This window comes from Lentinula edodes (genome assembly GCF_021015755.1).
Source record: "Lentinula edodes strain Le(Bin) 0899 ss11 chromosome Unknown C8R40scaffold_15, whole genome shotgun sequence".
Classification (NCBI taxonomy): domain Eukaryota; kingdom Fungi; phylum Basidiomycota; class Agaricomycetes; order Agaricales; family Omphalotaceae; genus Lentinula; species Lentinula edodes.
Window position 1 is genome coordinate 482,395 of NW_025764321.1, and position 17,454 is coordinate 499,848.

At 44.9% G+C, this 17,454-nt stretch overlaps 5 protein-coding genes across 5 annotated transcripts; 2 read left to right on the plus strand and 3 right to left on the minus strand.

Moving 5' to 3' along the window:
- Window positions 1-371: 371 nt before the first annotated feature.
- Window positions 372-2,628, minus strand: C8R40DRAFT_168351 (glycoside hydrolase family 105 protein). Its single transcript, XM_046234234.1, has 6 exons — window positions 2,250-2,628; window positions 2,002-2,166; window positions 1,560-1,943; window positions 1,295-1,500; window positions 1,099-1,238; window positions 372-1,044 (listed from the first exon to the last, which is right to left on the minus strand). The coding sequence occupies exons 2-6, from the start codon at window positions 2,148-2,150 to the stop codon at window positions 628-630; spliced, it is 1,296 nt and encodes a 431-aa protein (XP_046087010.1). The 5' UTR covers window positions 2,151-2,166; window positions 2,250-2,628; the 3' UTR covers window positions 372-627.
- Window positions 2,629-7,591: 4,963 nt separating this feature from the next.
- Window positions 7,592-8,480, plus strand: C8R40DRAFT_1069108 (SGNH hydrolase-type esterase domain-containing protein; the record flags this gene model as incomplete). The annotated part of the gene is made up of 5 exons (XM_046226077.1): window positions 7,592-7,643; window positions 7,700-7,742; window positions 7,801-7,999; window positions 8,057-8,348; window positions 8,401-8,480. The coding sequence occupies 5 exons, from the start codon at window positions 7,592-7,594 to the stop codon at window positions 8,478-8,480; spliced, it is 666 nt and encodes a 221-aa protein (XP_046087011.1).
- Window positions 8,481-8,913: 433 nt separating this feature from the next.
- C8R40DRAFT_1272190 (UAA transporter) lies at window positions 8,914-10,424 on the minus strand. The gene is made up of 3 exons (XM_046234067.1): window positions 10,324-10,424; window positions 9,955-10,266; window positions 8,914-9,899 (listed from the first exon to the last, which is right to left on the minus strand). The coding sequence occupies exons 1-3, from the start codon at window positions 10,374-10,376 to the stop codon at window positions 9,068-9,070; spliced, it is 1,197 nt and encodes a 398-aa protein (XP_046087012.1). The 5' UTR covers window positions 10,377-10,424; the 3' UTR covers window positions 8,914-9,067.
- A 76-nt stretch (window positions 10,425-10,500) lies between these two features.
- C8R40DRAFT_1250419 (uncharacterized protein) lies at window positions 10,501-12,531 on the plus strand. Its single transcript, XM_046233688.1, has 2 exons — window positions 10,501-10,925; window positions 10,993-12,531. The coding sequence occupies exons 1-2, from the start codon at window positions 10,577-10,579 to the stop codon at window positions 12,102-12,104; spliced, it is 1,461 nt and encodes a 486-aa protein (XP_046087013.1). The 5' UTR covers window positions 10,501-10,576; the 3' UTR covers window positions 12,105-12,531.
- A 735-nt stretch (window positions 12,532-13,266) lies between these two features.
- On the minus strand, window positions 13,267-13,989 carry C8R40DRAFT_1044115 (uncharacterized protein; the record flags this gene model as incomplete). The annotated part of the gene is made up of 2 exons (XM_046224210.1): window positions 13,267-13,891; window positions 13,943-13,989. The coding sequence occupies 2 exons, from the start codon at window positions 13,987-13,989 to the stop codon at window positions 13,267-13,269; spliced, it is 672 nt and encodes a 223-aa protein (XP_046087014.1).
- Between the last annotated feature and the right edge of the window lie 3,465 nt (window positions 13,990-17,454).

Below are 17,454 nucleotides of genomic sequence, written 5' to 3' on the forward strand. Positions count from 1 at the left end.
TCCATACAAAAGTATACGTATAAGATAGTATGCAGAAGCGCTGCGCGCATTCGATGAAATTTCCGAGTCGTGCTCTGTTTCATTTAATCTGTTTATGTATATGGGGACTGCATATCTGGATTCTCTCAATAATGCATTTGCACTTGTACTCATTCTGGTCGAGATCACCGCAGGCAGTCCCCCTCTATGAGATTGTCAGCTTAAGCAATCGACACGTCTGTTGTATCCTGGTTAAATTGGACAAACATTCTATCTTCATTCAGTATAGTAATTATGTATCTCTCTGAACCTCATATTTTGAGGAAGTGGTCAGGGCTGTACGCTTACCTTTCAGGTTCTCTTATTCCACATATGTACATACAATTTCTTAATGTCTTCTCTTATTTATACACTCCAGATTTGAACATGAAAGCAGGGTCCATGAGCTGCAAACATAAACCAAGTACTTAATTAAACAAGACAACAAAAAGTTGAGGTATATCAAGTATAAATCCAAGTGAGTGAGTAGGTATGTGCAGTATAACTTATGATAATAAAACCAACCCATAAGAGTTTAACATATAAAGACAGTAAGTACAAAGAGAATGCGAAGAAGTAAGTGTACAACTAGTCGGGCGTACAAAGCAATCAGAAAAGAAGAATCCATACCACTGATATCGCAGCAAAGACAATCGTAGCCCCATTTACTGAGCCAAGTCTCAAGGCACCGTTAGCACCCTGTGAACCATCATTCACCCAGTCCGTCCAAGCTGCTTGGAGTTCAAGTATAAACGCTTGTGACTCAGGACTATCACTGCCTTCATCACCAAAGGAATCTGGATTAACCACAGGTGTCAGCCATCCATCTGAGGAGAAGTGAACAAGGCCAGATGAGTTTGACGAGAAGAGCGTTTGTCTGCATTTTTCTGCGTCCGGAAGATAATGGTGAACGCTGCGGAGGAGGGAGAGTCGGTAGACGGTGGATGCAAGCAAAGCAGTGGATGCGGCATCAGGGAAAGTGTTCATTTCGTCGGCATAATTATAGAACAGGTTAGAGCTGGTATTCTGTGGGATAATGTAAGCAGACCGTTGGAGTGATCACATATGTTGAGGGCGTACTAGGTGAGGATACATTGCCGCGTGAATTTCGGACACCCAATCTGCGAGATCATCTTGTTCACTCGACATATCGGAAGCGAAGGGAGAAGATTGAATTGTAGCGAGTACACGAAGCATGCCAGCTGCGGCCCATGCATTACCTACGTGAAAAAAGTTGATAGTGTAATCCAGAATTATGTAGAAAGGGGAGACGTACCGGTAGACCAGTGCCCAGGATCGTTCGCAACTCCGTTAGAATTATTTCCAAGCACGATGTGAGCCCATAAGTTCCCTGCAGATGTATCTCTGAGATAGTTGCGGTAAAGTTTGATTTGTGTGTAAGCGTCGGTGATTAAGGATTGGTTGTTTGTAAGAAGGCCATAGTATGCGAGAAATGGGGGGACCATATAAACAAAATCGCTCCTGGAGAGATAGATTTTTGATGATATGTGTCCAAGTATCTCTGGATGACTAGCACTCACCAAAGTTGCACCTCACCGGTTCTATGAGAAATCGCACCATCACTTGTCTTCGGTACCTTTTCATAAAGGAAGTTGAGCTGGTCCAACGCAGCACCTGCATAGTCGACACCATCTCCTAAATTGGTCCAGTTTGCTAACAAGACAGCAGGACCGATGGAAGCAGGGTCTGCAGCACTATCGTCTGTCACAAGCGGTTGAGGACCTGTGATGTTGCCGTTGACCGCAGTACGGTTGTTAACGACGCCCTTTGCGATGGAGAAAACAGGAGCTATTGCTGAAGAAGTGTCGGATGGAACAGACGTAGATGGAAGAGTTAAAGAGAAAACAGAAAAATCTCGAACATTGTGCTCGAGCAGGGCTTGAGCTCGAGTGCCAAGTTCCCAGCTAATTTATGACATGTTTAGCTTGAATCTTAGAGCTGGTAGAAGGCGACTTGACGCACGGATGAGTAGCTCCTTCTGCTAGGCGCGTTTCGACATCCGAAATTTGAGAATCTGTCAGATTCTGGGCTAATGCAAAATCTTGGAGCAGAAGACCAAGTGTACAAAGCGCCCCATGCCCCAAATGGAGTCTGGCCGGAAGCCTGACCATTACTAAAAAGCTTTACCTAGAAATATAACCAAGATTTAGTATATGATCTGTCGACTTCTCGGCCGTAAACCTAATGGCCTGTTTATGAGGTAGCCTTACAAGTTAACCGAGATGCTACTTCGACGTTCTACCGCCCAATCCGAAGCCAAAAAGTTTGTGATGACCAAAGGCAGGGAAAGAGAAGGTGTAGGATGAAGCAGGGATGAAGGGCAGAATGTTGAAGACGATTTGTCGGTATAAGACTGTAATAAGTATATGATAATAAATTATATGCATTCCATCTTATAGCCGATACGGCGGAAGCGAACGTTCCACTTGGCAGCACAATTCTTCCTACACAGGCATGCAGTTCTATCAAACAACGGTTGACTATGGGCAATTGATGCGGCGGGTAAAATTTTTGGAATGTAACGCATAATCCGTAACATAGCCCAGAGCTCAAATGAGCCGTAGGCTCAAATTTTCAAAGCCGGGCTTCAATGCCGCGCCGGACGTTCCGACCGAATCTGACAGGCCTTTTCTTTCCCCTCCTCCCGCGCGACATAAATTGAGATGCATTTCATTGATATCTAAGTACACACAACAAACTACTAACACATGTTAATACACTACCAGTACGCACTTACACTGAAAGAAGGAGTCATAGTATGAATGTGGACATACCCATCACTAAATTACATAATCCATTCCCAAATGACTTGAAATTTTGACTTGATCATTGATGGGGTCTTTTCGCTCGAAGTTGGAAGCTTGATGGGGTCTTTTCGCTCGAAGTTTGAAGTTTGATGAGGTTCATTGGAATTTGAGTTCTGAATATTGAACATTGAGGTTGAGATCATCTTGTACACACAGTATTATTGGAAGATAGTCTTGAGGTGCATTGCAAATGTGCTGAATTGGAGTTATTCATTATAAGTCGGAATTTTACAGAATGGGAGCATGAAGTTGCATGTAGCTTTATGTTCGACATTGAAGTAGTATTGATGAAATCTTGGATGATGGGCAATCTTTTCCTGCAGAGATTGAAAGTTCATAAGAGCATCGGAGGCGGTGGTGCGAGAGAGAGAGACGACGCGGAAAATTTTCTTCAACAAAGATCACATGAGCAAATCAGATTTCCCGTTTCGGACTCTCACATGACTAGAGGTATAGACTAGGGATGAACAGAAATAATTGAGGCGAGAGATGACCACAAGAATGCGCCGTTGCTTATTTTCGGGCGTTGAGCCCTGGCATCAAGATTTTGAAACTCAGTTCATTTGATAATTTTGTCCCTTGCTCATACTCGATCGTTTGAACATGGGTTATCACCTTGCTTGCAAGGTCTATTCCACCCCGGAATTGTACAGTTTTGATGTGCAGGCACATTTTGTGTCTGTCTGCCCCGCTTTGTACTTGCTTGTTTCGGCCCGCTTTTCACCCACTGCCCACGTCTGTACATACACCAAATATGTCATTCCCTTTGATGACTAGGCCCCACTGTTGTGGACTGCACACCTTGCTTGAGATCAAAAATGCGGCGCGCATCGGGCGCGCCGCGAGGTAAGGATAGGATAGGATCTGGATAGGATAGTGTTTGAAGTGGTTTGGCTGAAACCAAACATAGCAAAAATGTGCCTGCACATCAAGAGGTCAAATACCGAGTGGAATAGACCTTGCAAGCAATGTGACTTATGTACTTAGATACCGAATATTCTATCTCTTCGATAATACTCTTTGATAATATATACACAACTGTCCCCTACAAACTCTGCCTTTTGCCTACATCCAATCTCCATTAACTCTTCCCACCAGGTGATCTATTCTCTTGTCAGTTTGGAATGAATCATTTTCAAATGTTACTCACACAGTGTCCTTGTTTCTTGATACTTTGTCAGTCCTCTGGGGGCATCAATGCACACCATCATTAATTCAACACATCTATACCACAACACTCCTACACACACCTCCATGCTCTTCACCTCTTCTAACATGTTTTGACCTTCAGTTCAACAACAATCTGCCACTGCAGACAGAGCTGTCCTTTGTATGATGCCTGTTGTATGTTCTTCTTAGTACCTCATACCTTCATCTGCAAAACCTGTATTTTCAGCTAAGGGTCCAAAAGCAGTTGAGAGCACTTCCCAGCAGTGAAAGCACTCAAAGGAGACTGCTTTCGATGCTTTCAGCACTGGGATCTGCTGGGATCTGCTCTCAGTGCTCAGCCGAATATCCAGGTTTTGCAGATGTTTATGTCTTGACTAACTCACTGTTTGCACCTGTTCAAACCTTCCTCTCAATGCCACTAAGAACAAATCTCTTCTCCAAGTAATGTCAGGTTCCATATCTTTCCCAACTCCTGTGCCTACTCTTGTTCCAAAGATAGTGTTATGCCTCTCATTATTGTTGTATTCTCATCCTATAAGTGTTTCTGGACCCCCTCCTGAATGGTCTGTTTCCATATGTCAGCTTTTGTCCTTGATTCTCTCAACCATAACTTACAAATGCTCCTAGTCTCTTGATGTCCACCCACCCCACATGGTGCATCAATGAACATTATGAATAACACCACTCGTCTTTCATACATTTGCCCCACACAGTCCTTCATCTTCTCAATCTCTGCTTGCAATTGATGCTTTTCACCCACTTCCACTCGCAAATTCCATTGAATCCACAATACCCCACTCCTTGTTGTAAAGTAGTTCCACACTACCTTCTCCATTTTGTCAGCAACTTCCTCCAAATTCAACCACACACTTACTGTCTCAACTTTTGTGTACTTGTCATGCCTCACCCCGAATTCCTTAGCCCATAAGCTCTCTAACATAGCTCCCGACCTCCTCAGAACCCTTCCATGAATCCCTGAGAACACTTCAAACGTCCCACAGACCTCCTTACCGCTAGAACCACCTCCGCAACCCTTAGCTCCCCTCCATTCAACCGAATCATTCCACGACAGGGTCCTGGAACCCCGTACATGCGTCCATCATTCCATCCTCATGTACTTAGAATCCCCATTAAGTGCTCGCTTCATACCATGTCTCCTTGTTAACTTCCCCATACATATTTAATCAGTCCAGGAGCGTCCAGAAGCCCAGCTTGGTATATTTTGAACACACATCCTTTTGCATAGGTCCAGTCCCTGTCCCTTTGTACCTGCTAACCATACAGATTTCTCTTTACTCTCTGTTTCACTACCTCTGTTTCTCTCAACTCTTGTCTATCGTCTCTGTGATTGTCTATACAATCCAATACACGCTTTTACTTCACGTCTAAGCAATCCAAGTGAGTTCCCGAGCTCCCTCGAACAATACTAAAGCTCCCCAAACCTCCTCGAGCTCCCTAGCTATTCTATAGGCTTCAGGACCTCGATCTAGGTAACGTCGAAACTACCCCTCACGTCGAACTACGTACTGCTTCTCCGTTACCACCTCCCACACTCGAGGACGTCCATCCTCAAGCCTAGCCCCCAGGGACCTACCCTCCCTGGCACATCCCTTCTCGGGAGCTTACACCCTCGAGACCCATCTACACATATGACCTACTCGATCCTATATTGACGTTCTAGCGAGTACAACTCCTACTACGCAATATCGTACAGTCCCGCACTCTTCCTTAACCTCCCTACGCCTTAGGGACCTCCCTGGACCTCCTAGGAACCCCTCAAGGGTCACCATCCCGTCGTTCCAGCCACTACTAGGTCATTCCCGTCCTCGGTCGCGGTTCTCGTAGCTCCCTTTGAGCTCCAGCCTGCTCCTAGCACGCTACAACATAAACCTCCACATACCAAAACCTACCCTAAGACCTATTTTGACCCAGGTCTTACAGTACTTCCACTGAAGAGCCACCAAAAAAAGTACTGCACTCTTGCCATCTTTTGCATGTGGGCTGTCCAGGTCTCCCAGTCTAATATATTCTGTTTCTGAAATTGATGCAGGAGCCAATGTCCTCATATCTTCACCTTGTGTCATTCTCGCATTCTTGTTTGTGTAATGTATTTCACCACCACCATCGCCCATCCCAACATGGACCATATGAAAAGCAACTGTACCTTCATTGCACTGCTCCTGTTGTGTATTGCTGTCCAGTTCCACGGAATGTGGCCTGTCCAATCGTGGTACAATATATTCTGTCTCTGCATTTGACGCTGCAGCCATTTCACCACCACCATTTCCCACGCCGACATGGAGCATATGAGGGGCAACTGTACCTTCACCGCAATGTTCCTGTGGTGTTTTTTTGCTGTCCAATTCGACACAAAAGTTATGAAAATATCCCTATATGCCATCCGTTGGCTCTACTGCCACATCCATTGTTGTACTTTCAATGAAAGCATTTAGCTGCCCATGTACCTTTACACGGAGCATTATGTTCCATGTTTGTGTTTGTGTCAAAGGAGACTTACTCTTATTCATGGCATTATAGGCTAGGATATTGGACTTGGTGCGACAGAGTTTGCATCATCTGCAAAATCTCAGGTTGATCTACATACTGCGCATTGATGCTTATGATTTAGATATTGAACAGGCATTCAATGGCTTACATGACATTTGCCCGTCTTTGCGTGAAATTCAGTTCCATGATCAGAAATGGGTATTTGGCAGTGGAAGTTGGACCGAAACATACTTGAAACATAATAGGTATAAATGTCAGCTAGTAAAATGAAGTGGTGTTGAGGACGTGACCCAAGCAAGGTGTGGTCCACGGCAGTGGAGCCTAGTATGAAGGTTTGACTGTGTATTCTTCCTTTCACTGCACCATGTATTTCTTATGTAACTAGCACCCACGTCAGATTCGTGCTTCTCACTCATCTTGCGGCAGACTCTACCCAGCTCTCCAGAGCTCTCTATGCTCTGCGCAACTAGGCCGAATCTACTTATCAAAAGGCAATAACTTGATTTCAGAACGATGATACCGCGGCATGGCCAGGAACAAAGTCACAGACCTTCCCAGACGGCCTCATCTTCCCTCATCTGTGTATATACAGTGCCTGTAACATAAGATCTCATTAGATCTTATATCGTAAGGGAATTGGATGACTTCCTCATGTAGGCTAAGCACCGTTGAGCAACGTATCAACCTGGTATCAAGTGGTCGTCGATATTTGGTCTCAATACACATAACTCGTACCTTCAACTCGTTCGGATTCCGAAGGACTCCTCCGAGGAGTCCTTCCCTGTCCTTCCTTCCCTTCGAGTATCTGACCTGGTCCGCAGGTGCGGTTGAAACCCTGCGGTCCGTTGTAACAGTCGCAAGCCAAACTCATCTGTTCACATGTTGTCGTTGCGCGACCTTCTTTCGTATTCCTTGCAACATTCTGGTCAGCTTCTGGTCTCAAGTTGAATTAACAAGCTGCAGAGGATAAACCTGGGATAAACTTCGGTTTCAACAGCGCCGACCTTTTTCCCTTCCCAAACTTATAACGGTCTGATTACTACAGAGCTTTTTGACACTTATTCTGAATGCGTATCGTTCGTTCTGTTCTCGTCATAGCTGGTCTGATTGGGTTGGGTTGTACGTACTTCCTTTTTAAATCTGCTCAAAAGTCGAGTGATTCCTCATTCAAATAGCTGCTTGGAACGCGACCTTCCTACCTTTAGGAGACAGTATAACGTGTGTTCATTCTGAAACTTGGTCGCCTGTTCAATGCAAGTGAATCTCTTGATTATAGATATGGGTGGCTATCGACAGATGGAAACGGCTATCGAGAAGATCTCTTGGAGCTAATTACTGCTGGGGGTAATTCGGTAGACTACATTGGATCCATTCAAGCAGGGACCATGGCCGATAACTGGAACGATGGGTACATTGGCTGCACCATTGACCAAATAGCGTCTAGCGGAGTTCCAGCGCTCGAAATGGTTCCAGAGGTAATTTGTTTTCTATCGATTCCATGCGTATACGTTTCGTTGACATTCGTCAATCAGGTCGTTCTTCTCATTGCCGGCACCAATGACATCAACTACCAGGAAGATTTAGCCAACGCTCCTACACGCTTAATGAACCTCGTCGACGAGATCTTTTCCTACAGCCCAGATGCCGCCGTTATCGTGTCCGACATTCCATTGATTGTTGATGATACACTTGAGCCTTTGGTAGAGACATACAACAGCGGCGTCCAAGTGCTGTTGCAACAGAGAATTGCAGAAGGACAGCATATTGCCCATGTATCTCTTTCAAATTTGACATCTTCTGAGATGGCTGATGATTTACATCCGAGTGCGTCTCTTCGCTTCCTTTGTTCTGACTTTCGTATTGAGAACATATGTAGACGATGAAGGTTACCAAGTGCTTGCTGATGCATTGTATGTGGGTATACAGGCAGCTAGTGAAGCAGGTTGGATTGCCTGAACAACCTGTTCTTCCAAGTAATGATCCTAATGATTAAAATTGAATGTATGTATGAATCTAAAATTTCAGGATGTGTTTCACAAGAGGTCAACTCAAGCCTCAACGGCTTCGACTTAGGACTACCTCGACGAGTAGTATTAGGGTAGTACTGCTCTTTGCACTATTCCGTGGATTATTCTCTACGAACTGCCCATAAGCAATTTCGACCGAGATCTCTGACTGCTTAGCACTGTACCTGCGACAGTGCCATACCTCTACTCACTGTCTCATCACAATGAGCATGCACCCTCAAGTTCTTGAACAATCTACAAGAAGCAAGAAAATTTAGTGAATGTTGTTTGAAAGCCTGGCCGAGGTGGCGACGACATGTCGGGCTTTCGGGCGGGTGATCGTTGTTGGTACATCAGCTGCAAAGTTAGGAACGCGTTCAATAATCAGACCGTAGAAAAAAAACATTACTTTTCACGGAATCATGCATATGTAGGGCAGTAAATACATATTATTTTGCTAAGTATAAAGCTATATCATAGATTACAATCCAGAGTATATATACACAGTCCAATTTCCGCTCTAATTCTATGCATAAATCACTCCGATTTCTTTTTTGTCGAGGTTGTAGCATTCGTTGCTAGAGAATATCCAATGGTGCCCAACAACACCAACGCAGCCCCTGACCACATCATGTTCATGTTGACGTTCTCAGGGTTGTTGGCCTTTCGACCCCATCCTACTATGATGCTCAAGATCAAACTGACAGCCTTTCTGACAACCAGTATCAGAGTCACAGTCAGTGAACTGACTTGAGTAGTGAGTCGGTGTACGCCAACCGCACATAGCAGCTGTGTGACGGTATTAAGAAGGAGAGGAAAGCATGCGGCAGGGAGCTGGAGTCGTAGAAGCAGAGCATTAGGATCGACGAGGGATGAAGTCGAGGAAGTTCCAACGTTCGTAAAGGATAGGAACGATGAAGACTTGGGATATAACGGGGTAGCTGACGGGGGAGGCAATGGTAGTGAAGGTAGGATGGTAGCAGAGATTGAAGGAGGTACTGCAATCGTGTAAGAGGCAAGTGGACCTCGACTCAACGCATAAAATTGTGACATCAAGTCCTTCCGGACCGTCACAAACATGGGCAAAGCCAGAAAATGGAGATAGAACATTGATTCTTGCCAGGTGGGGGCGGCAAATGATTTGTCTGAAGAGTTTGATGGACGCCCATACGTTGTGTATGTATAATCTTGTACCAGACCGAGAAAGCCTGAAAAAACGAGTGCAAGGGTCAGGATGCCTATGCCGGTCAGATACACCCGGGCAGAGCTTTCGATCATGACGTTCGATGAGGGCTCGGAGGCGGAAAGAGTTGTGAATATGACTCCGAGTGTGACAATGAAAACAGATAAAACTTGGGCAGTGGTGTAACTGCGGAAAAATAGGTGAGTAACTACTAACAATTTGTTGGTAAAGTTGGACGTACGTCTTCTCAGCGAAGATCCATCCAAGGATCATACTTATTACAAGCCCTCCACTTCTGAAGATGATATGTACTGCCATAGGGATGCGATACGCGAACGCCGCATTGTTCAGGAGAGAAACGAGGTAGAAAAGCACAACTTGGACGAGATAAGGCATAAGTGGGATCCTGCGGGGCTTTAATCTGGGACCATAGGAAGACCATGTAACATGCCTGCGAATCCCTTGGAGAGAGATGATCGCAAATTGACAAAATGTGATCAGAGAACCAGCGCGCGGAAACTGTGAAGTCAATTGCTCCAGGGTGACGGCATTGCTATGGTGGAACGAGGACTATTAGGATTGGACGATAGTTTTACTTGGTAGGAAATACCTGCAGCAGCCCCCAAAGACAAAGGATATAGTGGTCAACCACTCGGTAAGCATCTATGTCTATGGTGGTGAACAGTGAATGAGATCGTAGCGAAGCACGTGGCGTGTTAAGTCGCCCTAACCCTAACAAGACTTTAAATTTGTTCACTCGGCCATGGGCGCTTCACGTTTTGCTTCTGTTCCATATTCTCTCTCCCTAGAAGGGATCCAGTCAAACCAATATCTGTACAGTCTAATACGTTCTCTTCCTAATTATGGTCAACGAGCATACTCGCACTCGTCATCCTGCCTCGCTTATCGATATTTCTGCACACAATCCTCAACTTGTTCGACTGATGGGCTCACGCGTAAACATGGACATGATCGACTACATTGCTCGCCAAGCAGCAAATGTAATCTGTATTGAGGGCGAGTCGCCTATAATTGCTTCAAGTGTGGCCAGCATGCCTTCCCCGAACTGCGCGTATGACTCCGTTGCTTCACTCCCGCTCAGAGAATTTATCGGTCATCTTGTCCGACACGCTCATGTTCAGGTGCCAACTCTCCTGGCCACTCTGATTTATCTTGAGCGTCTAAGATCTAAGCTTCCGACCCTGACAAAAGGTTAGTCGCGTTCAGGTCTATTTCATTGACGGCCTTATATCTGGGAATCTCCTTATATGCGTTCTAGGAACCACACCTTGTACGAGACATCGAGTCTTCCTCGCTACTCTTGTAGTCGCAGCCAAATATCTCAACGATTCTACGCTCAAGAACAAGCACTGGGCTCAATATGCTCTCTTTTTTACCATTGAGGAAATCACGCTCATGGAAACTCAGCTGCTCGGTTTCCTCGACTACGACCTTCGTTTCGATGAAGAAGAAGCATGTCATATGTTTGCACCTTTCATGGCAACACCAGCTCAGAGAGCATCGACTCGGGCCCTGGCCGTTGACAGGGTTGTTAAGGCTGGGCGAGCAAGAGTACAGGCGCAGCAGATACCAGATTCTTCGGTTGAATCAATCCCACCTCATCTTCCTTCTCAAAGCTCATCAACTTCTTCGGGGCTCGCATCAACAGTCCGCACACTTGCTAAACGTATCTCAAACACACATATCTCATCTTCACGGTCACAATCAACTACTTCCACTGCTTCTTCGCCAATGTATACTTCACTCAGTACGACTTCTACGCTTTCTTCGTCGTCATCAGATGTTGGATCGTTGATAGAGGACTCTGGCTCTTCTTCTGGCTCTTCGTCAGGGTGGAACACATCCGACTCCGAATCAGATCTAGAGGAATATGCCGAGCCTGAGGTCTACTCTAACTCTTCGATGTCTTTGTATCCTCGCGACGAACAGGTACCTGAACGTCTCATCAAATCTTCTTCAATCGTCCGCTCCATGCCCTCCTATGCTCAGAAAAGCCAGCAACTTCGATCGCGCAAGCCATCCGATGCGTCCTCGATATGTACCGTCACTCAATCTCCTCTGATCTCTGCCGCACACTCAAGACGATGCTCGAATAAACGCGCAGTTTCTATCTCCGTCGCGGGTACTGATCATGTCAAAGACTCCGGTATATCAAGCAGCGCCACGATGCCCATTATCTCCCGAGGGACCTCTGGAAACTTTCTGGCTAGAATGTGGGGTGCAGCAAAAGGTCAAGCCTGGCAAGATAAGACATTAGACGATGGCGACCATGCAGAAAGCCAAGGATCAAGTACACTCCGAAGGTTGGTACTCGTGCATTCAAGATCGGGTCTTTCTCGTGGAGCTTCTAGTTCCGGTGTTGACGTTTAAGGACGGAAGCTCTTCCCATCACCTTGCCGTATTTTGGCGCTCTTGATTGCACGTATTTGATGAATGTGATTTACTGACAACAATCTACTGGATGTTTTCTCAAAGAGTTGAATCTCGTGCAGGGACACTATCCATCATTCATTCACTCTCGTTCATTCGCGGACTTTTTTTTTCGGCCTCGGGAAGTAGAGCCACTCTTTTTTGGTATCAATGGACTGGATCGCTTTGCGTTGTATGTTTCGACTTGGTACTTTTTAGCCTCCGTCTACGCATCACTAGCTTTACTCAATCTCTATCGTACATCACTATATGTAGAACATGGCTATCTACATTGCTACACCCACAATCATTTATGGCTATGTATATGCATTCCCAACACAGGAAGTAAGTTACAGAAATTATGCTAAACTTGCATTGAATAAACACCATTGACCTCCCTAAGTCGAGGATTCAGCGTTTGTTAGAAGCTGAACGGATGGTATAATTTTGCGTTCCGCCGGTGTGTTCTGTATAATGGCAGTTTTCGTTCAATAATCAGCTGATTACTCAATATCCTACTCCAACTATTAGCCTTCTACTTGAAATTGTATGTCTTACTCGATATTTCAACTCTTCAGGCAGAAATTGTCAATTCTAGTTATAGAAACTATGATATTCTACATGTTTAGAACCCTAGTGGGTAGGAAATCAGCACTACTATCTAATGTACATATACTAATGCCCAGGAAACATAGCAAGATTCTGCAATCACTTACATCACCCCAATGGACATTTGATGTAGATCTTGTGTGGTTTCTAACAATGCTGAGCAGGTAGCAAATGTAATGTTAATGGGAGTCCAGCAGGGTGTCAGCGGGAGTCCAGCATGGCAACAGTGGGAGTCCAGTGTGGCATCAGCGGGAGTCCAGTGTGGCATCAGTGGGAGTTCAGTGTGGCATCAGCAGGAGTCTAATGTAACATCTGGTGCTAAAGTAAAACATCTGGAGAGTGTCAAGCAGCTAGAATACTCAAATTCTAGTCCAACCAATGGCAGATGTATTGCCAACTATACAATAATTGACATCTAGAACTTATATTCTATACTCTGCGGCTCATTCCCTTTTTCATGGCAAATATGTTTATCAACAACTCTCCATTGTCAAGATTGGAATTGATTATAAAGTTAAAAGTAGGTTGAATTATTACCAGTCATGGATCTTGCAATTGCAAGGGCAGTAATCCACAGCTGTACTACATCTTCTTCCTGAGGGCCACGCGCAAGTCTTGAAAGCTGCTCATCCATCCAAGCAATCTGCTCCAAAGTGAATAGACCAGGAGGCGGATCAACTACTACTTGGTTCAACTCCGGAGGTGGTCCCCACTGCCCAAGCCATGAACTAGAGCCCTCGTTATTGTAGTTCTGCCTGAGAGACCGCAATAGTACTTTGTCTCTCAACCCATCCCAGTCCAAACCAAAGACCTCAAGTTCCTCGTTGGTCATGGAAACCTCATCCAATGAACCTCCTCGTAAGCCATTAACAATCATATCAAACCCAAACATATCCTCTGGTGATCGAGATGGACCATTGCGCTGTGAGATCTGATGATTATTCCATCCTTCAGCCCAAAAAGTTAACTGTTCATTGATTGTTGAGAGGAAGAGATGTTGAAGAAGCCATATGTGATTTGTATTTGAGATGTTGAGACCATGGTGCAGCTCCAGGTGCGTGAATAAGTCATGCCAGGTTTGGCTAACATAGTAACTGACATCTACCCATAGATGCTCTATCTGGACGTTGTGAATGGATCTAAAAAATGTATTCAGAACGGTAGTTGGTAGATAAAATTTATACATATACCTTCCCCATATATAGGATCCACGACCTTCTCCACAAGCATGTTCCATAAATGCAGCAACCCAGATATTTTCAATTCCATGATCACCACGGAGACAAGATGGAATTCCATAATGCTCTGCAGCAGCTAAGAATAGGGAAAGTACAGTTTCACCTCAATTATTATTACTAGCTCGCATCCCCGTTATCATTCTGGAGTACCCATCTATAAAGCCATGAATTACCACACCCCATTGTATGAGCCCTGAAGACCATGTTAGATGTTGGTGTTATTGTTGATCAATTAACTTACGGCAATGACCATTGTGATGCCATAGTGAATTAGGACCTAGAACAGAATAACCTCGACGACGGATGTGAATGCAGTCAAACACCGGCTGAATGGGATCAATCCAAAGGAGTGAATATCAGATACACTCATAAGGTACAATATGGCCCAGTCAATGAAGCATACCATCAAGCATGCGGATTCCTGCATGGCAGTAATAAACCCTCAAATGTCCCAGCAGAGAATCTAGCTGGTCATCCGATATGCTTGACAAATAAGTGGCTGAAGAAGAAGTTGAGGCAATAGATGCAGCTTCGGTGTATATTGCATCTGGTAGAGATACAGGAACTTCCATTTCACTGCCTAGCACTCCATTTATTGCATTGTCCTCAGGAACTTCAGACTGTACCAAGTTATCTATCCAGGAGTCCGGAAATGAATTGGGTCCGGGAAGTGCAATTTCATTTTCAAGTAGACGACGCCTGACAGTAGCCCTAGAAACTCCAAGGAAGTCACTAATCCCAGAAGTAGTGCGATGTCCATAGGCCCATGAAAGGAAGTCTGCATTGATTATGGTACGAGGACAACCACGATGGCCTGTATGCTCCTGCAATACTACCTCTGGCCTTCCAGTGTGAGAAGCTTCAACTTGATGATCATAGAGAGCCCGTGCATCTATAATCATAAGCTGAACGCCAGCACGTAAAGTCAAGTCCATGCCTCGGTGCCCCATTCCGCCACTCGGTATTCCGAAGATCTACCCTTTATTGTAACCTCCTTCTTATTGTTCTTTCTTGCTACACATATCCTTTCATCCTAGTCTCTTCTTATTGTCTTTTACTCTACCCTGCAGGTACTACACATATAGCTCCTAGTAGTTAGTCTAGCACTCCGCACCGATGCACCAATCCATAGATATAAATACTGCCTGTACGCTACTGTAGTTCCTCAGTTTAATTATTGACTTAGATTCCCTCCTCAACTTAGTTCTCCTCTAAGTCTTCAGGCTCATTGCCTTGAAGTACGTTCTACTCCAACCTTAGGACTTAGACGTTCTTTGGTTCGCTCCTCGTCACCGGCATTACTGCCGCTCCGACCTGGCTGCTACTAGCTCCTCTCTTCTATACTCTCGATCTCCGGGGACTAACGGCGTAACGGCGGTGTTGTTAATAACTTCACTACTGTCCCACTCGACCTTCCGCTCTTAGACACCTGGGTCCTCTGGCACAGTTACACGGTGTACATGATCTTAACACACTCCTCCTCACCGGCAGATCAACAAAATCTTCCAAATGGTCCAGAGATAACATATTTCATGCATCCTATTCTTGGAAAAGACCATATCGCATCAGCCCAGCAATTGTTCAAACAACTTGACATTGTGCACTGCCAGTTTCTCAACCTGAGCCCCTCCAGTGCTTCCTCTAATGGAGATATGTTGAATTCATTTGCTTTTCCTGCAACAAGTTCTATTCACCGCATCTCTCTGGAAGCTACGGCTTCCCGGTCGTCCCATGTTCCAGCATCATTGTCTGGTGTTCAGTCCCGCATGGAATTCTTCCGTGACTGCCTACTGGAGATTGCACTAGTTATGCATGAGCAGCATTCCCCATTGCCAACCAAGTTGCAGCAGAAATTTTGACAAATGTAGACCAACATTGTCCATTCCGCGAACTGGGTCCTTCGCAGGTGTTAAGATCATGTACACCGTGTAACCGTGCCAAAGTCACAAGGTGTCTAAGTGCGGAAGACGAATGGGACAGTAGTGAAGTTATTAACAACACCGCCGTTACGCCGTTAGTCCCCGGAGAGCGAGAGTAGGGAGAGAGGAGCTAAGTAGCAGCCAGGTCGGAGCGGCGGTATCGCCGATGACGAGGAGCGGACCAGAGAACGTTAAAGTCCTAAGGTCGAGGAGAACGTACTTCGAGGCGTTGAGCCTGAAGACTTAGAGGAGAGTTAAGTTGAGAAGGGAGATCTAAGTTGATAATTAAACTAAGGAACTACAGTAGCGTACAGGCAGTATTTATATCTACGGAGCGGCGCATTGGTGCGGAGCGCCAGACTAACTACTAGGAGCTATACGAGTAGTACCTGCAGGGTAGAGTAAAAGACAATAAGGAGAGACTAGAACGAAAGAGTAAAAGACAATAATGAGAGACTAGGACGAAAGGATATGTGTAGCAAGAAAGAACAATAGGAAGAGATTACAATAAAAGCAGATCTTCGGAATACCGAGCGGCGGAATGGAGGCCCGCGGCATGGACTTGACAGCAGGTTACTAGCTGCAATGGCACATTTGCACCTCAGAATATCAATTCACGCAAGGGAATCTTCAGTGGTCTTGTTTTTCGAGGCATCTTATTCAACACCCGTGCTCTCCAAGAGCATGAGCATTCTGAATTCTTTGAGTCCTGAGGAGCTTGGGAGAGCTTTGTAGCTATCCACCAGGAGAAAGGTGAAAGCTATATGTGTAACCCACATGTCTATGGAAGAACAAATGGTCACTTACCTAGAAATGCATGACGCTTCTGGATTGGTAGTCAAATTCTTCATAATAAACTTTTGCAGGAACCCAATATTACCTTCACCAACATTGTCAATTTCATCACTACTGCGAAGGGTCCCGATTCAAAAACACTTTTTCCAACTTTTGGAATCCTGACGGCATACTTATTTATGGTTGATCTAGTCTATGCAGGTCGCATCCCCTTCCCTCCTTTGAAGGAGGTTTCGGAAATGATTTCCAAGTTGGACAAAGGTGGTTCGCGGGGCCTCATAAAAATTGAAATATCCTTGGACGGTACTTTCAAGCACCTGGCAAAGGGATTTGTTGACCTTTTTGACTTTTTGAACAAGGATAAAAAATTTTCAAGTATTAAGGAATGGGTAATATTCGATCCTTTTATGTTAGAACATTCTCTTTGTAAGGCTAGCCGCGATGGCTGGCTATCATCCTTTCATTGATTCTATTTCTACGCAGCTCAATATCTTTACTTGTTTGGCTTTACATATGTTATGAAGCTTATGCTACCCATATAGTATAGGTTTTGTCACATCCATCTATATTGTCTGGCCTTGATGCAAGAAATTGGGTTCATATTTAAAGTGGTATGCTTAACTTTGGATTCCACAACTGTAGCAATGCAATCAATATCTAAAAATGCAAGTCAAAGCTATTCTAATATATAAACAGAATATTTGATTATGGGTTTCAGCCCTATATATTATCAAAATGACAAGCAATATG